Here is a 23,678-nt window from a genome sequence, read left to right on the forward strand (position 1 = left end):
AAATTTAAATACAAATAACTTTAAAATTGGCTCATAGACAAATATTAGTAAAATGAGATTTATCCCAAAGCTTGACACAGTTTTGTCCCAAGACTTCAAAAACAAAGATAAAGGGTCTTGACCTTTGGATTACTTTTCCTCCAATAAGTGTTTGTCCCAAAATTAAGCTTAACTGTTGGTATAATATGGTTAATCTTTTTAATTTCCCTTGGAAAAGGTTTGTCCCAAAGTAAGTCACAATACAAAATATGAAGTGCTTATAAAGAAGTTTGTTCCAAAAGAATACAACAGGAGCTAAACCTTTGGTATTTTTATTTATGTTACTTTTTCACTAAAAAAAATGTCCCAAAGTAAGTCCAAATACAGGTTTCTTGTACTTAAAGTCTTATTAAATAAGTTTGTCCCAAGACTTAGAAGGATCAGGAGCTTGACTTTTGAATTACATTTTTTAATTTTTCTCTGAAAAATATTTGTTTCAAAGTTAGTTATATTTAAAATATCAAGTTCGTCTACATTCTTTAAGGCTCAGCAGAGCCTTAAGAACTAAAATAAATAAATTAGGTGTCAATTGTCAATTCCTCGCAAGAGGCAGTACCCGTCAATAAAACTTTAGGTGGCACAAGCAGAGATCGATCCCAAGACCTCTCGAATGACAGTCCAACGCACTAACCAGGCACGGGTACCACGAGCCTTAAGAACATTTATACCAAAATTAAGCATGACCTGTGATACTGTGGTTAATTCAACAATTGTCTTAAAAAAATATTTGTCCTAAAATTAGTTTTGAACTTTAATATTATGGTAATCTTTGTTGCTTTTTCCTGAAAAAGTTTTGTCCCAAAATTAAGCACATTTGAAATACAACGCGTCTATCTGCGTTCAGCCATTATGGCTGAATCACAAACACGCTTCAGCTTCGGCTTCACCTGACGTTTGCGAGTTCAGCCATAGGAATTCAATGCATTCTATCACAATGGCGCTTCGACCTCACGTTTCGTTTGACAATCGTTAGGAAAAGAACGTAATGTAACGTAATATGACTCCAAACAGAAGCTCTAGTTCCATTATCTGAACATTTGCTTTGTCTGAAAGCTCAACAGCTGTTAAAAAAATGTCAACAAACAAAATATTTGCTCTTTGGAGGGATGAAATAATAGCAATGTCATTCAAAGCAACCTCGAAGCAGGCCCACCGTAACGCAGATGAAGCCGAAGCTGAAGCGTGTTTGTGATTAAGCCATACAAAATGTTGCCCAAAGGTACGTTGGTGACTTAATTTCGTGTCTCTTAGGCTAGGAGCTTTTAGAATGTCATTAATTTATTTAACGAGTTTTTTTCGAAGACTCCATGTCAGACCCTAGGATCCTTCGTTAACTTTTTATCCTACCAGAATGTAAATTTCTCGTGCAAACCAATTTAAATACAAACATCGCTGTCAAAAAACTTTGGTTTAAAAATGGTTTCCAAGATTGACTTTGGTGCTACTTATTTTGACGTTTGATCATTTTATCTCGTTCTATCTCATATTATGAATAAAACAAATTCTATCACTTCGCATTCTCTTTTCCGAAGTCGTTCTTCAAAAACATTTCGTTATCAATTGAAACTTCTCAATTGATTAACTGTTATAGAATTGAAGTTTATAAAACGGCATAACAAATGTCATTTTAAATTTGTATTTGTATTTATTTTTCAACTGAACATTTCCATCTTTAAACTCACGTAAAAGTTCACATTGTCAACGTAAAGGAACAAAAACACCTTCAACAATCTTTCTATTCTTTGACCTACAAAGAAAAACGTGAACAATCAGAAATCCCCAGTGAGAAAAGAATAAAATATTATAAGAAAAAGAAATAAAAAATAAGATTGTATGGATCTTAGAAAAAAGCTGTTTCCATTCGCGCCCACATAAACGCGTTAAATCGCTACAACAAATTGAAAGGATTCAACTCGAATAAAGAAGACATTGTTGAGAGAAATTCCCTTTCGTTCGTGGTGTCTTCTAAGAATGAATGCAATACGCGACGGCGAAGCTGAAGCTGGCTGAATCATGATGCATCACCAAGCCGCACATAGCCGTTTTCCTCTTTTTCTTTGATTTCCTCACAAGGAGGATGTTTTTCACATTTGTTATCCTTCTCAAGTACACTATCGCATTCGTTTAATTTCATAAAAGAGAAGTAGAGCAAAAGCATATTGTAACGGCAATAATACATATATAACATTAGCATACGATACAATGTAATACGTAGTGTAAAACATGTACGGAACGGATCTTAACAGATTAACTGACGTATGCGATAGAAACTACTTTACCTACACCTACCTGCCTGCCTGCCTTTTTCCGTTATCTAAAACACGAAGAAATTCAATGTCACTAAGCATTTTCTCATGTTATCCTCTTTTAACCATTTTTCACGAGCTTAACAGATGTGTATGATTTGTGTGCTGTGCTCTTTCTAGCATTGTTATGCCGGCAATAATCGTGAAGGATAAAAATTCTACGTGAAAAACGGAATTTCTAAGGTGTACCGTTTATTCTTTTCAGTTTCTGTTGTTGTTGTTTCTCTTTCTTTTACATTTTTGCTGCTGTGCTCATTTTAGCAAGCACAAAATGCATGACGCTTGGGTTTGCCGTCTGCTTGTGCGGTAGCCCGATGGGTTTGAGTACGGTTAGTGTGTTATATTTTTTGAGAGGTGGGAAACTGGAACCAGTGCGAGAGAAGATCTTAGGGGTAGGATTATGCAATTAATTGTTTTGCTGGTGTTTTAATGTGAGAATGGATAAAGTTTGAATGAAGATGAAAACGCATAACATTGTAAGAAATTATAAACTTTGTGTGAGGATTTTAATATTCGTGTTGACCTTACATTTTGTTAATTTTACCAAAGGGAGCTTTTAGCTGAGTATGTTGCATCTGAGATATTTCTTGCAAACATTTAAAGTACCTAAGTTTTGTGGATAACCAGTATTTAAAAAAGTTGAAATTTAACGAAAAGTCATATAATCTTGACTCTAAAGCATGGTGAATATTTTATAGGTCCTGATTCAGTTTTGCACTTTAATATTTCGTACATTCAACAAGACTGATATCTGATTTCTAGAAGTTTCTTATTGGCAAGCTGTCAAAAAAAAGTTAGGCACTGATACATTAAGTTTGATTTACATTTAATATGAATATAAGTACGTACATACCTTTAAAAATTGTACTTTCTGATTGTCAAGTTTTAGGAACTTTTGTAAAATTTTTGTACTTGAAAATCAAATCCTTGACCATATCGATGCAAACCAGCTCACAAAAACAAAAGGGAAATATTTACAAATCATTATTTCCAGTTTAACATAATAATTTTTTCCATCCAGATATCAAATACCACAATTTCATATCTTCACAATGAGCTGAAACTTACCTTTAACTACGTTAAAACCTAAGCAAGTCTATAATCAAAAGTATTCATCATATCGAAATGCTGTGAAAAATAAAACTACAAAAATAAACAAAGAACACAAAACAAGAAAATTTCGTTTAATTTTGGAAAAAATTCAAAAATTATGGCCACCAAAACATTAGTACAAAACAATAGAACAACATCATCTGCCGAGTCAATTCAACAATTATCATCAATATCGTTAATGCTCGAATACGATATTGACAATACTTTGAATACAATTAAAGAGAACGGCCATTTGATGAAGGAAATCAAAATTCCAAGAGATTGCCGGCCCAAGCTGGAGATCAATAACAATGAGAAATTGATGATGAGCCAAAGTCCGCCTTCGCCAGCGTTATCAACAAATGCTCGTAAAAGATGGAAGATTCTAGCAAAAGTTCTACGTAAAGACTCGGAGGAGACCGTTTCGTCAGAGGATGAAGAGCGTACAGCTTCAGTACGTCGATTTAAGAGCTTTGATTTACTGAAACAGGACAGTTTCGAAGACCACATAGCTTTAAATTGCCTTGGCAAACCCGACAATTGGTACAAATACAAGGTTCTCATTGGACCAATCGAACATTCAGTTAATATTCATCATATCGACCGTCACCTGACCGCCAACGACTTGATGGGCTTTAATAATACTGGAAATATATGCGTGTGGCCCTCGGAAGAGGCACTTACAGTCTTTGTTCTCTCCGATCTGGACAACTATCGAGGTAAATGGATATTAGAATTGGGCGGTGGAATGACTTGCCTAACTGGATTGATGCTCTCAAAATACTCTAAACCATTTGCTGTCCACCTTACCGACGGCAATGATGTGTCGGTGGATAACGTCAGAAAAACCGTCTGCCTTAATGAACTCTCCTGCTACACCAAGTGCTCGGTTTTAAAATGGGAAGATACTGCAGCTCGTTCGATAAATGAATTCGAAAAATTCGATTGTATTCTTTCGGCGGATTGTCTATTCTTCGATGAAGCACGTTCCGCTCTTGTAGACACAATTTGGTTTTATCTCTCGCGAGAAGGTGAAGCTCTAGTAATGGCTCCTCAACGTGGTAAAACTCTAACGCTATTTGTCGAAGAATGCTTACGAAAAGGTTTCAATTGTGATGTGGTTCATCGTTATAATGAGATTATCTGGCAGAGACATTTGGAACTCCAGGGAACCGAACTTTACGATGAAAATATTCACTACCCCGTCCTGATGAAGTTGACAAAACCTCCTGCGCCTATTGTATATGATTAATAGAAATCAATTCGAAATAAACAAAATTTTATTCCACTATATAGAAATTTAATTAATTTAAAATAATAAATTCAAAGTCAAATTAATGAGAACCAAACAAAGGACAGTCCACTCCGCTTAACTGACAATGACAGTTGACCATACAGATTGGGAATTTAAACATCCGTGTTATTTAAAGACGATGTAATCACAGAAGCTGAATGAAATGTCTGTCATTTTATTTAAATTTGTTATTATTTATTTATGTTTCAATAAATTGATCAAATAAGTGGAGTTGACTGTTAACCATAATTGTAACCATAATTTAAACCAAAAATAAAACGATTGAATGTGGTGTAAAGATGTTGGATTGTAAGATTGTGCATATTATGCTTAGTATACCAAAAAGACCAAAGAATTATAGATATATATATTTATTAGAATATAATTGAACGATGAGCGCTACTTATATAAACTACTTATTACTTATGTACACTAAATTATATATGTTAATTATATATACAAACTACCTTACCTACAACTATAGTAAAATCCCTCGTTCTATCGTTCTGGAACGTGTATTATTATTCCTTTCGTTGTTAATAAGATTTATAAAGTATTATTTATCAAAACATTATATTTAAATACTCGATTGATGAAATATAATGTTTTTAATTTTTAGTCTAATTGATCCATTTTTAGTATAATTTATCTGTTAAATAAAAGAAAACAGATACAAAAAAGATGAAGAATAAGAAAAGGAAATATAAGAAATGTTTGTGTTTTACGTATATATCGTATAATTCTGTATGTAAATTATAAGCAGACGTTATTTGATAAACAAATAAATCAAAAGTACGTTAATTTATGGTAAATTAAAGTTTTTGGTGTTTTATTTGAAAATACATTATTTTTGTTTTGGTAATTTTTCTAAAATAAACAAAAAATTATTCTCTTCCTGTTTTTAGAAGACGTTTATTTATAAACATTCTCAGCGAAAAAGTCCGTTATTGTTGTTTTTTTTTGTTTTGATATTTAGATATGATAAATATTTTGAAAAACCAAACTTTTTTATCATTGAAAACCATTAAAAATAAATTTTAAAATGCGAACACGCGAACACATCCTGTTGGGAGTTAAGCACTATTCACATGAGCACAACCAACAAATGAACGAATATTCGTCGATTTTCACATGAGAGTTTTTAATTCATCGCGAATGAACGCCATTCACCACAGAAAACAAAACAAGAATGATTTTTTTAGGTTAAGCATGCGCGATTATTTTATTCGTTGCTAGTGTGGATAATGTGGAACGCGAATAAAGTTTGACAGTTCGTGTCAACTACAATTTTTTTCGCGATGAATAAATTTGTTTTCTTCAATTTATTAATAAATATATGATATTGAAAAGTAAAAGAATGCATCAGAAATCAAATGGAAACTATATTGCTATCGTTTTGTTAGGAATTTATGTGGCAATATGTCTTAAAACGTGTATAAACTCACATTTTATAATTCATTCGTCATTCGTTGGTCGCGCTCATGTGAATACTGCTTTATGCGATTCAACTTTTGACAGTTCCAAGCATTGAAGTTAAGGCATGTTCACATAAGAACGGCATGTTCACATAAGACGTGGATTTTTACAACTAATAAAACAAATACAATTATAGCTTTGAGGTTAGTTGCACTCTAAAACATTGTTTGTAGATATGGGGGTGGTAAACAGAAGCCTATAAAGTTTGACAGTTCGAAGTAATCTGACTCATCATAGGCTATAAATTGCAAATAAAGAAGTTACATCCTCAACAAAGTGAAGTACATACGATTGTCAGATTTTACAATATTGTTAGATCAATGAACAGCCAAATACTTTTCAGTGAAAAGTGGTTTGTCTAAAAGATTGACAGATTTTGCCCCGAAGACATGGTTTGCTTTAATTACACGCCAAAAGTTTTTGTTATATTTTTAAGATCTAAGAGATTTGCGTTTTCTCAGAAATATGAACTAAATTTCTCATAATAAATTTTCACTTCTGCTGTCAGAAATCTGAAAGCTGAATTTTTCAGATTCAATTACTCAAGAATTGTCTATTCCACATTCCAAAAAGGATAAAAAGACGTACCTGGAAATATTGATGCATGTAAAACGTTCACAAAATTGTAAAATGTTTGAGATATTTTTTTACTCACACATCTGACAATAATGTAAAATTTTAGACGGAGCTGTTTTGATCCGTCTTATTTTTACGACTCATAATTTAGTTGGGATAGGGAAAAAATGATGAAATCTCAAAATGAGCCGCCTTAAAAGAGTCAATCACCAGAGCAAAATCATAATGTTTTGATTTTTCTTCAATCAGATTGATATAATGTATGTACATATATTTGAAATTGATTGCTTGATGAAGCAAATTTGTTTTAAACATTGACATACTATACATGGACTGCTAGTGGTGTGAATTTTCCATACAAAATTTGAATAAAAATGGTTCCACTTTAAATTAGCTACACTAGCCCTTTCAGGCACAGTGGCAAAAAAAGTTATGAAATATTTAGCGACATCTGATTGTATTTAGTTGAGATAAGCTTTTTCTGACATAGAAAGTACTGACATCTAGTATAATTTGTTGAAGACAAACGATGCCATGTTTTTTTGCTGTGAGCAGTGCTGTCGTTTTGAAAATTTCAAGAGTAGTATTTTTCTATCATTTTGGGGAGCATTTTCTTAAATTGAGGAGTAAAACAAAAAAACAACAAACACATGCTTGGCCCACAAACAAAATTAAAAACTGAAAATAAAAATGTCCAAATTCGAAGTTAATTGGCCTATTGCGAAGGTTAATGTTCCGAAAACAGATAAATAGAATTATATAATGTTGTACCAAATTTCTGCTTTCACTGCTTAAAGGCCAACATTTTAAAATAATATAGTTGAAATAAATAATTTAAATTCATACATTTTTGTATTAAATACGAAATTGACAATTGAAATTATATTTTACATCAACATACATGTTTGTATATTCCAGAATAAATTAAAGTCATTATTGTAAATCGATGTTTCATATTTCAGTTACAATTATTAAGGGGTCAATTATAGCTACCATTGAAATCGATCAAGTCGGTGTTTCTCTTTGATTGAAAATGAAAATTATATAATCATCCATCGGAAATCACACAAAGAATTTGTTTTTTGAGAAAAAAGTGTAATTGCGTATTTATTTTTCTCTACAACGGACGGAAATTCATTTTCCTGAACAGCTGATACTTTATGTTCAAAGGTGAAACGAATCGTTCCACTGATTTGTGTTCCAATTTCACACAATTCCAATGGTAGATTTCAATCAGTAAAATTTTGTCGGTGGATTTCAATCGGGAAATTTTTTCAATGACAGAAATATTTAAGGATAGCTATAAACGACCTGTCAAAAAAATTCTAATGTTTGTTTTCAATGATGAAAACCAATAATAGCTATAACTGGCGCCTTATACAATGATTTGTTATTCTCGATTAAAGTCTTTGATGGCTCCCATTTTTCTGTGAAATCGTTTTTAAGGAGTTCCTTAGAAGTTAGTAGGGCATTTACCGTTTCTACCTTGAGTGAATTTCTTTTTTTTATCTTTTATAAGGCTTATATCTGAAAATTTTCTTTCTGCTGTTGCACTGTTATTGGGCATTATATTTTAAATTTTGGTTTTTATTGTAAACCAAATACAAATTTCTTTTCCGTTATATTTTGGGGAGTATTTTTCGTCCGTGGGTAATATGAAGAATTACAGCATTTGACTCTGAAAATATTAAAATACTACTATAGTAGTAAAAACGACAGCAGTGGATGTGAGTTTTAAATGTTACACAATTTTTCCGCATAGCCCTCTTTGCGCTAGTGTTTTGTCCGTTAAAAGTGGAACCATCGTGAAGTTGGCTACTAGCAGTCCATGTATAGTATGTCAATGGTTTTAAATATTTGTCGAAGAGGGAACATCGGGTATCGGATGAAATGAAACGATCAGATTCTCAAAAAATATTTTTCCCGATAAAACAACCCCACGTCACCTTAAAATTAAAATAAATTGAAATGGTTGAAAGCTTATGCATGATGTGTTTTTATATGACACGTCAAACAAAATTTACTAATACACTCTTACATGCTTGACAAGCATTTGAACAATGTATATGCCACTTAACATTAATGTGTGAAACGTCACATGTAAGATGCATTACATAGTTTTGACACACTGTTTTTCAACATGGCGGACACCAATATGACAGTTTGACTAAATTTACATTACATTCTTTTGAGGCGATTTATTTCATCATTTTATACAGCTGCCACTCTTTCCTTTTTAATCAGCAATAAAAAATGGTGAAACTTCAAATAATTTTAACTTCACCTTAAAAGAGTCAGATGTAAACACAGTCTTAGAATCGTCTTTACTTAGCTTAGCAAAAACAATTTTCATCAAATCTAGAATCCCGATACATAAGGAGACAGTTAAAGCTGTTATTAGCTTTCATCATTGACATTTTTTTGACAGTTCGCTTATAGCGATCATTAAAAATGTCTGCCATTACATTTACATTTTTTCTGACAAGAAACCTGTCAATTGAATTGTATACAACTGATACACAAATCAATTGAACGATTCTTTATATATTTCTTACTAAATAGAATCAGCTGCTTAGGAAAATTAATAAAATTGGCATTTTTAGCAAAAAAAATATTTTATTTATTATTTTTACGTTCAGCTGTCATTGATTACTCCCGTGTTACAAGGCCTTTACTAATATTTTTTTAAACATCAGAATAAAATAATGAAAGTTTCATCTTGAAATTATATTGTTACAGTAAGTTTGGCAACATACACCGGCAAGCTTGTAAATTTAATACAACAAACTATTGCAATTGTTGGTTATTCTAATCTGGATTCCATAAAATGACATTTCCTCATTTATGCCAAGAATTTATGTGATGTTTACATTATACGTCAAAAATGTCAAAAGAATATAAACATGAAGATCAAAATTCACAAATCTGTCGGTTTATATTCCAAAATATTCTAAACTGACAATAAATTCATACAGTTTTAAAATATTTCCATATTATCAAATTTGAATGTATAAGAGTTCGAAATGTATTTGTTTTGTCGGTGGAAGCATGAAAACAAGATTTAAGATTGACTTTGAATTTTGAGACGCTTGACAAACTAAAAAGGTTTGTTTAGTATTGTGAAATATTCATTATTTAATTTTAAGGAAACTTTGTGAAGATTTTATGTTATCAAACAGGCGTTAAAATGTCACCGTTCTAACTCAAGTGTCAAATAAATGAAAAATTGGGCCTAAGTCAATGTAAACACCCCAAGTGTTAACGTTGACCCATCACAACTAAGGCATCCTATGTCCATTGTACCACTTAATAATTTTATAGTGCTCATCTAATTTATTCAAAAATATGATGTTAACATCTGTTGAAAATTTTTAACATATTGTACACAAATAATATTTATAGAAACTACACCATCATAAAGCCAACACGACATGAAAGGTTTCTCTAACGCTCCCATTAATCAAATTTTTACGAATTTGGAGTAAAAACCATCCGTCGCGTCTTCGGTCGTTCTTCGTTTGCCCGCACTTTGAGTAATGAGTCATAATGGCGCGTCGGTCGTCTGCGCTGATCGATCTTATATAGATACAAAATAAAAGATAAACTTAAACGTTGCGTTGTCGCTGTCGTCGTTTTCGTCGCGTCAAATTGCTTAGACATAAATTTTAAATATGAATATGTATCTACGTCACATTTGTTTGTCGCTGGGCAAATCGCCATTGTTTACACGCTACGTTGATATTGAAAAGCTCCAAATGAGTGAACAAGGACATTAATAATTTTCTTTTTGTTTTCTTTTTTCTTGGTCAGGCCAGGCCATATTCTTTTGGTTTTTTGGTGAACATAACGACTTCGAAGACGCGCCATAGTCGGGTTGTTTTCCCGCCTAAATGACAGGCATTTGGGTTGTTTATAATTTTTCTAGACTTTTTTTTCAGCTTGTGTAATGGAAATGTGATGGTAAAATATTCAATAGTGGGTGGCTGATGGATAAATCTACCAAATATAAACAGAATCTCATTAGGCATTAGGGCAATGTTTTTCTTGGTGTTCATTCATATTTTTCTAGGCCGAAAAAAAAACAAAAATTAGCATTTAACTTTTGAGTTTCGAACAATTAATGTTTCAGATAAAAAATGCGTCAAGTCAATTTGACTCATTTACATATTGGAGGAGTCACTTTTTTTTAAGTTAAATTCTTAAAACTCAAAATAAGGAAAATCATATAAAGTTAAAAAAAAAATGTTATCTGTATTGTGAGAAACATATTTTTCGCGCTTTTTCTTATCAAGGCGGTTCGTTTGGCACGATGAAAGGAACGGCTCTACAAATACCATGTTTAATATTAATACCTCATTAACATTTTTAAAGTTGACACTTCTTAGATTGTGTTTTGATGACTAACAAAAGTTAAAAGGTGTTTTTTCTCCACCTCAATAAAAAGGCATATCGTCGTCTTGTTATAGATATGCATGGCAATTAATATGTCCTTAAAATCGAAGTTAAGAAATGTGAAAAGTAAGTAGTTAGAATTTTTAAGTCTTTAAGATACAAAATTAAGTTTTTTTGGTTCAACAGAAGTCAGGATTTAGGAACTTTTTTAATATCAGTGCCCTGTACAAGATTTTAAAACATTCTATAAGAAGTTAAACCCATTTTTTCTGAACATATCCCAACAAGATGTACAAGATTTTAAAACATTCTATAAGAAGTTAAACCCATTTTTTATGAACATATCCCAACATTTTTTCTAAAATTTAAATCATAAAATATTTGCTTTAATGTCAAGTAACTGGATAATTAAATATGACTTTTAAGCGTCTGACATTTTAAATAAAAATGCCCGTTCCCCAGTTTTAGGTTAGTTTGCTTTATTTTTTTTACGAACTGTCACTTTTTAGACATGTTCAGATGCACTTATTTTAACAAAAGATAAAGCAAGCGCTTAGACTCTTCCTGATTCACTGCAACTGACCTCAGCTGTGGCGACGATTGAATATCTTGAGACCGCGACTCCTTCAAAACTAATGACCTCCAAATTGTCTTTGGTCTTACAACGCGTCTATTACCCAATGGATTCCATTCTACGGATTGTTTTGCTATATTGTGGTCAGGTTTTCTCAGTGTATGGCCTATCCAATGCCATTTTCGTTGCATGATGTCTACGTTCAATTTTTTTTGTCCGGTCTTATTCCACAGCTCAACTTAAGATATGGTTTGTGGCCATCGGATCTTCGGAATAGAGCACAGACAACGGTTAACGAAAGCTTGTAGTCTGCTCGAGATGTTGGCAGAGCATTTAAATGTTTCAGAAGCATATAACAGCACTCATTTGAATCCAACGTCAAGGATTCGAAAAGTTTCCACTTGGTGCGTAGAGATATTTTGCTAAAGTTCCACACAGGAGAAAGGATTCCAAATGCACTACGGGCTTTGTGTATTCTATTGTTTACATCCAGGTCCGTTCCGCCATCGAGACCTATAAAACTTCCCAGATAATTAAACTGCTCGACCTCCTCTATGCCCCCTGCCTTAGAATTCATTACTTTGGTCTTAATTGTGTTAATCCTTAACCAGCCACCTCTCCATTCAATTGCAGCGAAAAACTCATCTGATTTAAGCCTGCTGTGTTATTTGCCATGAGACATGTATCGTAAGTAATTTAAGATTGTCATGTCTGACGTCTTTGGCGAATCTCTGCCTTTACCACCCAAAAGATTTGTATAAGTTCCTACTGAAATTTCTGTTAAATTGACAAATACCTGGTAGAAAAAGTCAAAAATAATAAATGATTTATTATAAATAACAAATTTTATCTTAACCTACATTTATAAACAAAGCATTAAATTCAAACTTCAAAAAATCAAAAATGTAATCTTTGGCTTAGCCTTAAGCAGATTATGCTCCAATAATTTATTTATCTTGAAAAATAAAAACTACTTTGAAATCAAATACACAAGAAGATTTATTCAAGATTCAAGAAGTTATACTTAACATTAATTTGTGAAACGTCACATGTATAGTATTGACACACTGTTTTTCAACATGGCGGACACCAATATGACAGTTTGACCATGTTTATACAATACATCCCACTTAATAAAAAAAAACTTAAAATACGTGTTTCAAACTCCTCCCTTTTTAATCAGCAATAAAAAATGATGAAACTCCAAATAATTTTAACTCCGGTTTTGAAACCAAACCTCTTTTTGAAAATTTGAAGTCCAAAAAATGATTGTTTTTTAAATACACACGCCAAAAGTTTCTTAGAAATATAAAATGTGATAAATAAATTGTCCCAACACTCCTCGCGAACTTAACCTTTAAACCACTATTCCATACCTAGGGCAATAAATAAAAACACACAAATTACCGCAACATATTGAAATGCCAACAATATAAACTAAAAAAAAAAGAAACACCGACAAAACACTTACCATACCATAAGAACCTTGACAAATTGATTTATGTCCACAAATGGAATCCTTTCAAACAAGCTTTTGACTTGCACAGACCCCCTTTTCGTTTTCAATTTTCGTGTGCGTCAACACTATTGCCGCAATAATAAAAAGGCTAACGAATGAAATCGAAAAAATATCCACAACAAGGTGCAGGACATTATCAATCTTTTCCTCCTGTCAACCCTGTCTTCTTTTGACCATAGGTAAGGTACACCAACTGAAACACACGTATTATAGGTCACCCTAAAAAAATCTTCCCAACCACACGTCATCGTTGACGCCGTCATCGTGTCATGTATACACAAACCTACAACAACATATTTCGGCCAAAATACCTCAAGGAATTTCTTTTTCAATAAAAAATAACCCTGCGATTCCTGTATTCTTATTACAACTTAACACACCATCATCATACGATGATGGGGTTGACAAATATAATAAACCCAACAACAATTTTTTGTAAGCCTCCGGACGGCACTTTAGGACAAGTCGATGATAATGACCTCACAAAAATTTATAGTCCTGCCCTCTATACTTACTCTACAAATTTTTTCCAACGCCCGCCCACACGTAATGGTCAGTTGTTGGAATCATTTTTATTTAATAGAATACAGAAGCGTGTCAAAGGTCATTGTCAAAATAAAGGATAGTAGATATTGTGACACTTTGACATTAATACGTTAATGGGAATATGGAAATGTTATAGTTGGTGGTTTGGAATTTTTCCATTCAGTTAAGATTTAGAAAGTGGATCGTTTTTTGTATGAGTTCAGTTGTTGGAGACATTATGTGTCATAAACGAATTTGAAGTGATGTCCCACTAATTTCAAAACACAAATTTAACAAGTGATACCTTTTTCATAAAGTCACAACAGAAAATTTTGTATAATTCATAAATACTTTACTAAATTACTATCGGAATGTATTTGAATTTCATGCATTGTTTTGACGTTCGGAGTAATCTTTTTCAATCCAATTACTCCGAAAAGTGACAGTTGATTAATAAATCACTGTAATTATGCCATGTTGTTTTATTGGAGACTTCAGTAAGAAAGATAGTTTACTTAACTCTTAATAAGAAGGAATAACTAACTTTTATTTTATCTAAGTTTATTATTTTAGGGTAAGTTGGCATTTTATAAAATAGGCTTATGATTAAAAATGACACTTGATTTGGAAAACTACAGTTCCTGGGCGTATTACATTAGCTTTAGTGAATCTCCAACTTTTCATCCTTTCTTAAAAAAGCGTTGACGTAGTACTTCTGCCTACAATGTTTAAGAACCTTACCCTTAGTAAAACATTAACCATTGCTCATTTCTACTGCATTGCGTGCAACTTTTTCTATCCCCAAACAATATAGGGTTAGGGATTTGTCGAATTGCAAAATTATAAATGAACGTACACAAGTTTCAGTTAACACTTTTCTATGTTGAATTCTGGTCTAGACACGCGATGTTAGCCTATACAAAATCGAAGCTAATGGTCAGTTTAGTTCATTTGGCATGCTTAAGTTGCATTAAAAGTCAGTGGTTTAATTTCCGATATTTATATATTTCCATGTACGCTTGTTGTTTTTAATTGAACAATATAAAAATTTAATTGAGGATAATTAAATGATAATTATAGAGGTGTTTCAATTATTTCCTAGTTCTTTTATCATTTTATGTTTCTCTTGTTTGAGAGGTCTTTTATATTGATTTTAAAACTTGGATTATTATTAGGACTGATTACTGGAAGTCAAACGAAAAGAAGTACTGCGATTTTTGCAAATGCTGGTTAAGTGACAATAAGGCGGTATGTATGACTTTCGAGATTTTCTATCCCATTTTCTTAAAATATTGTCCTTTTATTTGTATAGAGTATAGCTTTTCATGAGAGCGGCAAAAGACACAAGGCCAGCGTGGCCCAGCGCATCACTGACATTAGTCGGAGTAGCGAAAAGTCTGAAAAAGAACGTCAGAAAATGGATATGCAAATCCGAAAAATGGAAGAAGCCGCCTTGAGGTCTTATGCCATGGATATCCATTCAAAAGGTGACATGACGGCAAGGTCTGTTTCTTCTGTGATGAGTGTGTCTGGTGCATCGAGCAGTCATGGCAGTGGAGGTAGCAGAGTTGCCAGAGGAGCAGGTCAAGTCGATCCCATGAGATTGCCCGGTAGCTCAGATGAAGAAGATGGCCACATTCGACCAACGGTTGATAAAGTTGCTGCCCCAGAGACTGTTCCGAATGCTTCGCTTTGGGTGCAGGCCAAGTCTGAGGAAGGTCATACGTACTATTGGAATGTGAAGACAAATGAATCTGTTTGGAAGGAGCCCAAAGAGGGCTATCTTTCGCTTGAAGAGTACAATAAGATAAATCAAATAGCTGAGGCACAACAAGAGATTCAGTTTCAACAACAAGCTAAAGACTTTCAGAAGAATGCTCCTGAAGAAGTCGCAAAATATAATCGTGAGCGACTGAAAATGTATCGTCGACAAGATCCCAAGGAAGAGACCGCGAAAGAGGAAAAAAGACAAGCATTCAAGACGGAAGAAGAGTCCTACACTCCAGATATTGGAGCCTGGGTCACTGTTGAGAAAAAGTAAGAGAAACCATTTTTTTTTAAAGTACCAAAAGTTTATTTGATTCTATTTTTATTTCACTATAGACCTGAAGAAAAACCAATAAATTGGGAGCTGCCAGCTTCGAACAACTATTATGTACCTCCAGTAGTGTCAGAAATACCCTATGAGCCTCCTGTAAAACGATTCAAAGAAAAGACTATTGAAAGTCTTGATCCAAGTGTAGCAATAGGCCTACCTACACAGTTTAAAAAACGGAAATTCGCTGCCAAAGGAAACGCTCGCCAACGGTTAGCTGATGATTAAAGTACAATTATTACCGTATGAAATATTTTAAATAAATAGACAATCGAAATAATTGTGTTTTTTTATTTTGCTGTAAAATATTTGGAAAAGTTTTCGGATGTGGTAATCTATGAAAATCGAAAATTTTATGAAATGCTTTCCTTTTGCTGTAAGACCAAGGCTCGCGAATTTTAAGAAAATTGATGACATTATCAATTTTTTTAATCTGGCAATACCATTTTCGGATTTGATCTTTTTGACAGCTGTCACTATTGTTTATACTCACTTTTGTTTGCCATTTCATAATAAATAGACTAACTCCTGAGCAACTCTTGCAAATTACGCAAATTTATTACTTATTCTCGTGAAACAACGCACATAGCCTCTAGTATTTAGTCGACAGAATCACCGCCTGTCAGATTCAGCTATTTCTGCTGTGGAGTAGAGTATCAAGGACCTGAATGGGTTCATCTACGATTACGCGCAACAATTGGAGCTGTTCCTTTCCACTTGGATATTGGTTTGGACCTCTCCTCATCGCACATCATTTTTAAATTTTAATGGCAATCCCTTTTATTGGTAATAGAGCTAAATTCTGAAATTATTTCTGATATATGACTGCCTGATATATGGGGCCAGTTAGAGCTGTCATTTAAATCGATCCGAAAAAATATTTGAATCGATGTTTAACTGTGTTTCCCTTTAATTAGAAATAAAAATTATATACCGATCGATCGGGAATCACACAAACAATTTTTTTGAGAAAAAAAAAAGTTTAGTTACACATTGATTTTTCTCTAAAAGTATATTTTTCAATTTTCCGAACGGAAATTCTTTTTCCTGAACAGCTGTTACTTTTATATTCAAAAGTGAAACAAATCGTTCCACTGATTTGTGTTCTAATTTCACACAATTCCAATAACAGACTTCTGTCAGTAAAATTTGTCGGTGATTTTCAATCAGGAAACATTTTTCAATAACAGAAATTGGTAATGATAGCTATAAACGACCTGTCAAAAAATTCCAATGTTTGTTTTCAATGATGAAAACCAATGATAGCTATAACTCGCGCCTTAGACACTTGTGATACCAAACAGCTGTCTTAATAAATGAGGTAATAATTTTACAACGAAAATGACGTTTCTGTAGCAAGATAAATGAATTTGCCAAACAACAACATTTACTCGGTTATTTTGAGTCCTTAAGCCTAGTACATACTTGTGAACCATCTCGTGAACCCATACAAATTTCAGTTTTTGGTTCACCCGTGAACTTGCTCGTGAAGCTGAGTGGAGAACAAAGTGGAGAGTTTTCGTTCACGGGCAATTCACGTGCAAAATGCACGGGAACTGTTGGTGAAGCTTTGACATTTGGTTTGTTCATGTTCACAACGTGTACTCACAAGTGTGTACCAGTGAGCAATGTCAAAAGTTCACTTTCTCCACTGGCGAACGTTCACTTCACGAGGAAGTATGTACTAGGCTTTAAAACAAAAAGCTTCCCACTGCGGTCAAAAAAGAAAAAGTAGAAAAAATCAAAAGGCAGCTAATTTAACACTTTATTAAAAATTTGTATTAGAAAGTTAAATCATCATACATAGACTGAAATCTAGGTGATAATCATAATGTGACAATCAAATGTCACCTCAGCAAATTTTACCCTTGCTTAATTTTCTGAGTTAATAACTGCTTTTTGCTGTAATTTCTCCAATTGTCAGTAAAAGGAATCTATCATTTTTTAAAGGGTATTCATGATGAATTTACATGCATCTGAATCACGTTTATGGAAATATTAGTTTCACCAATGGATATATCAAATTTCATGTTAGCTCACTCTGTTAAAACATAAGACGTCGAAACATAGCATAGCATAGTGACGGCCTTTTTTGATATTTTATTTCAAGTCACGTCAATATCCACTGAATCGTTCCCATTAGAGGCAGTCTGTAAACATTGCCTCTGCACACGCAATAGTGTTAATTTATCATAAATGAAAACGTCAAACAATCAATTCCTCGTGTCATGGAGGCTCAATAATTCCCTAGCATTCTAAAAATTCTCCATTTATTCTCTCCACCATTCTGAATCCACCTTAATTTCTTTCTGTCATTTATTTTTATCGCATAAGAGCAGCTGTTTATCAGAAATTTAAATACACCACCTGTCTCTCTTCCACCCACAACAAATCGGGTTGAAAAAATAAAACATAAAACAGAACCACTTCAAAAGTGGGGTGGCTCTTATTTTGACATTTCCATTGAATTGAATTTTATATCTCATCTTTGGCTAAAGTGTTTTTGCTTTCGATTTCGTTTTCGATGTAGAGCAATAAAATTATTAATCAATTTTTAAAAATTGTTTTTGTTTAGATTTTGATTAGTTTGGTTTCTCAAAAAATCACAACCAATCGGCCCAAGCATTCCAAAGCACAAAAATGGATGAAATTGATAAAATCATCGTGCACTCATTGCGACAAATCGGATGCGAAATCGACGAAGAAATTGTGAGTCTATCGAGTTTCTCGCCGGAACTTATCGTCCAAACGGTCTCCAAATGTTTCCAACTTATAAATCCGTCTTTGGTTCTGCCCAGTACATTGCCTGCGGCAATGGCTCAGCGTTTTGCAGTCGCCACAACTCTGGCCGAAGCCTGTGTCCTGATCGGGTTTCGTGGCGATATTGGCTATCAGACGTTTCTCTATTCGAATATTGTCGAGGTGAGGCGGCTCTTTATGTTTTTGATTGAAATGCTTCCCAAGGAGAATGAGAATCTCCTCTTCGAGCAATCGCTCGAGCTGACAACTGACAAGTTGACTGCTTTGGAGGAGAAGATCAAGAAGAATGTGCACTATTCAATGAACAGTGCTTGGGTGACTCAGTACTGCAGGAAGTTTGGGATGAGGGAGTGGAATAAGGTGTTTATCGATTCGTACTCGCAAACCACCCCCTTCAAGTCGAAAGTGAGCCTAAACGTGCCACGATTATCGTCGTCGTCAAAGAATGACGCCGCCGATGTGGCTTCCCCTGAGTTGCGGAAGTATTGGCTCAAGAGATCGCCTGGCATCTTCCAGGAGACTAAAATTAACACTCTGCCCAATTCGCTGATTCACATGAATGACAAGGAGTGCAAAATGCATGATTCCGCGAAGTTGGACACAGACAAACTCATTGAATTGATTAATACTCAGAGCGAACAGTCGATGGCCATGTCGGCCGTTGCTCTTCCCAAAGCTAATAGGACGGCTGCTCTGGCTAAGATTGCTTCCGTTGAAGGAGGTGATAAGAAGAAAGGCAGCACCTACTTAGTTTCTCTCTTCAGTTCCATCCAGGACCTGAACAAGGACATCGAGCAACTCAGGCAGTCGATCGATGAGTTGCTCCTGGAGCACAAGCAGATCCAAATTGGCATCAACAACGTCAAGGAGCTTCGCAAGCAATCTCAAGTCACGCAGGCGAAGTTGAAGGAGGAGAAGAAAGTCCACGAGAGGACATGCGTTGTTCTAGAGAATCCAGAAGTTAACATAGCCAAAATGGAGGCACTAATCGCATCCACACAGAGTCGCAAGGCGAAGCTCGAGGAGAAATGGGTTCAACATCGTGAACCGCTGCAGCAGGCTTGGGAAAAGACCAAAGCAAAGAACTCCAATTCCACCCAAGCAAACGAAAGTCAAAAGAAACTGGAGACCATCCAGGAGAAGGTCACCAAACTCGAGAGCGAATTGAAGGCCAAATCGGCTTTGCACACCCAACTAGTGGGTGTTCTGCAGAAGGAGAACCGGACGACCAGCCGAAAGGCTTACACAACACGAATCCTCGAGATCATCGGAAACATTCGAAAGCAAAAAGACGACATCGAAAAGGTCCTGCGCGACACCAGGCAGCTGCAGAAGCAGATCAACACCATCACTGGACAGCTGGACCGGCAGTTCACCGTTGCCGATGATCTGCTCTTCACGACCGCCAAGGACAGCGAGAGTTCGAAGAAGGCCTACAAACTACTCATCACGCTGCACTCTCACTGCTCCAACTTGATTGTTCTCGTCAAAGAAACCGGATCTGTGATGCGCGAAGTTCGTGACTTAGAGGACCAAATCGAGCAGGAAAAGTCAAGGAATATTCTCGCCAATCTCGAGAATATACTCGGCGACTTGAAACTCATGGAGGCCGAGAGCAAAAGTCTCCAAGAGAAAATAAGCAAAATCGAGAATCAAATAGTCAATGAATGAATGAGAGGATCAAAGCAAAATGTTTAAAAAAAAAACAAAAAAAAAAAACACACAATTTAAAATATTAGCCCAAAAGTTAACATAAATTTATTATGTGTAAATTTTCTTAAACAAAACATAAAACACCAGTAAAAAGCTGTTTCTTATTGTTTATTTATTTTTTATTATGTTCGATGTTTATTTTTAAATTATTTTAACTAACTATAAAGCTGTGCCAATGTAGAAGAAGAGATAAAAACAAAACAAAAATAAAAACATTATTTATGCATTTAAAACAAAATATAAATACTAATATGTAGCAACTAAATTAAACACAACACACTTCTTATTTCCGAACACACTAAACTTAGTTTAAAAATATTTAACAAAAAGAAAAACAATGTCGTTTTATTTAGATGAAATTAAAATTAAAGAGAAAGGAATTAATTAATTATCAATTAAAAATAAAAACAAAAAAATATGCAACATTGCTTAGGCCTTAAATTATTAGCATAAGTGCGAATATCTTTTATAATCACTTGAGTATAGCTGAGTGATATACTCGAATGAACGAATTTCGAACTATTTAGTCTGAATCTTATGATGAAAATAAAACAAAAATTCTTAAAAAATCGGTTTGTTTATTTTTTAGACAAGATTTGAGGTTCCTTTTTTGAGAGATAAACGTTGGTAAACAAATTAAGAAAAATCGAAGAAGTCTTTAAAGGGGTTCGAAGAAAATTAAAGCTGCTCACTAGACATGTGCTCATTTTTCATTTTATTAATTTGGAACAAATTTATTGATGAAATTGTTTTGAAAGGCCTCAAAATTAAATAATATAGACATAACTTTCAAGCCAGTTTTGTATCATAATCTTAGTCTTTTGTGCTTAGTGAAAGGAACTACGATCACTTAACCATTTACCAGAGATATAACTTCCGGAGACCATGAATTATAAGAAATCTACATCGAACTTAGAAAAACCAAGATCGACAGATAGATTTAAGCTCACATGAGAATATAGAAACAGGCCAGGAAAGCTGAGTAATATACTAGAATAAACTAATTTCGAACTATTTAGTTTCAATATTATGATAAAAATAAAAAAGTTCTTTAAAAAAATTGCCTGTTTTTTTGTTATTTTTAAATGTTATTAAACTTTATTAGAAAAAGCGAAGAACTGCTTTAAAAGTTTTGAAGCACAGCTAGGCTATAGAAGACTAAGACAATGTATGTTTATATAATTTTTAAAGAAGCAATGAGAGTTGGTTCATATATTTTGAGTAAAAGAAAAACTACATCATTTTGACAGACACAGGGTCTCTAGGTTGAAATGGTGTACTGAATTATTTTGCTGAACCATAAATGAAGCTGCAAAAAGAATAAAGTTTTTAGACTATCATCTGTCAAGTAGATTAATAAAATTATTGAAAAAAAAACATTACATTAAAAAAGAACGAATTTAATTGATGTTCTAGAGCAACTTCGGAGCTCAAATATTGTTTAATGTGGAATCTAATGGAAGTAAGACTTTAACTCGCCATTGAATGGACCAACAATTACACAAAAATTCTTCCAAAAGAACATTTTGTAGGCCTGTACTTAATCTTATATCGTCCTATTTGTTTTTAATTTTGCACCATTGGCCGCAATCTGGAAGGGAATTTGTAGCTTTTATTATGTGAGAGACACAGTGTGGGCCAATCCCAAAAAGCTTTTCATATTCGTTTCCAGGTTAACAACCCTCCTATTCGGATGTAGAACTGCAACGGCAAAATATGATTAGGTCATTAAATTCCGACCTATGAGTGGCACTAGCATCAACGAAATGGAAAATCTTGACATGCTAGGAATGTGCATTAGCCAAAAATGCCGCAAGATGTCTAGGTTTTTTGAGACGTTGCAAGAAATTTTTCTCTCCGTCTGATCTGGCTACAATCTACAAAAACTATATACGTCCGAAACTTGAATATAGCTCTCATCTCTGGGCAGGTGCTCCAGTAACTTATTTTTAAACCTCTTCGACAGTATTCAAAAAAGAGGTTTTAAAATGATTGGTGACATTAACATCATCAATTCGTTTACGTCGCTCGAACATCGACGCAAGGTTTCTTGCCTCACACTTTTTTACCGTTATTTTAAAGGACTATGCCCTAGTGAAATAGCCAGTTGAATTCCTCCCCTTAAACAATTTAACCGTAATACCCGCGCTTCTAGGAATTCCCATCAGTTTACCCTTGAGCCCAACTTCAGCCGTACTATGAAGTAAAGAGATTCTTTTTTAGCCGTATTACGCGAATGTGGAACGCCTTGCCACGCTCTCCTATCTAATCCTTCCTTCTTTTCCTAATGCTCACACTGTGTCTTTGGCATATTAAAGGTATAAAAAACACTTTTAGTGTTCGCTAATTATAAAAAAAAATAGGTTAGGAAGAGATGATGGGGTTTCGATGCGCATCGATTTTAAAATTCTTGATTGTTGAGTTAACAGAATGAGATAAAGTTTTCCACCGCAGTTTGAAAGAAATTAGAATCAAGAATTCACAGATGACCATTTCTGAAGGCTAGCGTATTACAGTGGAATCGCTTAATGAGAGGAATACAACTGGCCCATTGAAATAACGTTCAAAAAGACTGCAATATATTCAAAAGACTTGAATATGCTCTAAAGTATCTTATACTTTACAGCTTGTTCAAGCGAATCAACGAAGTTTTTTTTTTTTAATGTAATTCTTAAAGCTTTTCCAAGAAACATAAGTAAGTTACTGGAGAACCTTCAAAAATTTCAACTAAGTACATATTCACTACCGTATTGGAGATTATTTTAAGTTTCCAATATTAAAAAATATGTAAATTTAAATTCTTTTATAATACAAAAACAATTTATTGAGTTTTTTTTTAAACAAACTCTTAATAATAAAAAAAATATGTACTAAAAAATAACTATATTTTAAGATTTAAAAATATATTTAATTTCGTTTTCAAAGCGTTTGTTTTTTAAAAAAATATTGAACTGTTTTTGAGACATCGAATTTTGAAATAAGAAAAATAAATCTTTTTTCAAACCAATACAAAATTAGACAGTTTTGTTCATTAAATCGTATTTTGACAATACGCTTAAAATCCAAAGGTTTAAGTTGTAAATGTGTTGTGGCTGCTATATGATTTATATATTCCATTCCTCGTCCTTCATACGACACTCTGTTTTTGTGTGGGTTTCCTTAGTTCTTCGTTAGCTCGTCCCAGTGTTGATAGATAATTACCTGTAGAAAAAACTAAAGACTATAGAAGAAGAAGAAACAAATGATACTCAGCTTCGGCCCCGGGGATTCCTGCCACTCCCAGGTTGGAGTTATGGGCATTTAGGTTTCCTCCTCTT

The 23,678-nt window shown here is 33.7% G+C and overlaps 3 protein-coding genes across 3 annotated transcripts in view; all 3 read left to right on the forward strand.

The window, feature by feature from the left end:
- The window catches only part of LOC129949075 (calmodulin-lysine N-methyltransferase), a 125,444-nt gene extending 119,896 nt beyond the window's left edge, over positions 1 to 5,548 (forward strand). Inside the window, exon 2 of the mRNA XM_056060303.1 lies at positions 3,367 to 5,548. Within this exon, the coding sequence (XP_055916278.1) occupies positions 3,556 to 4,689 (1,134 nt within the window). The 5' untranslated portion in view covers positions 3,367 to 3,555 and the 3' untranslated portion in view covers positions 4,690 to 5,548. The remainder of the gene's footprint in view (positions 1 to 3,366) is intronic.
- The window catches only part of LOC129949076 (WW domain-binding protein 4), a 157,799-nt gene extending 141,631 nt beyond the window's left edge, over positions 1 to 16,168 (forward strand). Inside the window, exons 2-4 of the mRNA XM_056060304.1 lie at positions 14,969 to 15,041; positions 15,106 to 15,830; positions 15,897 to 16,168. Coding sequence (XP_055916279.1) covers positions 14,969 to 15,041; positions 15,106 to 15,830; positions 15,897 to 16,116 — 1,018 coding nt within the window. The 3' untranslated portion in view covers positions 16,117 to 16,168. The remainder of the gene's footprint in view (positions 1 to 14,968; positions 15,042 to 15,105; positions 15,831 to 15,896) is intronic.
- A 2,146-nt stretch (positions 16,169 to 18,314) lies between these two features.
- Positions 18,315 to 20,731, forward strand: LOC129951387 (coiled-coil domain-containing protein 22 homolog). Its single transcript, XM_056063508.1, has one exon. It carries the CDS (start codon positions 18,529 to 18,531, stop codon positions 20,317 to 20,319), a length of 1,791 nt encoding a protein of 596 aa, XP_055919483.1. The 5' UTR covers positions 18,315 to 18,528; the 3' UTR covers positions 20,320 to 20,731.
- Positions 20,732 to 23,678: the final 2,947 nt, after the last annotated feature.

The sequence above is a fragment of the Eupeodes corollae genome, chromosome 3 (assembly GCF_945859685.1).
Source record: "Eupeodes corollae chromosome 3, idEupCoro1.1, whole genome shotgun sequence".
NCBI classification, from domain to species: domain Eukaryota; kingdom Metazoa; phylum Arthropoda; class Insecta; order Diptera; family Syrphidae; genus Eupeodes; species Eupeodes corollae.

What these genes read in the sequence shown, in the direction of transcription:
- LOC129951387 (XM_056063508.1), top strand. Translation starts at nt 18,529, where the DNA reads ATGGATGAAATTGATAAAATCATCGTGCACTCATTGCGACAAATCGGA.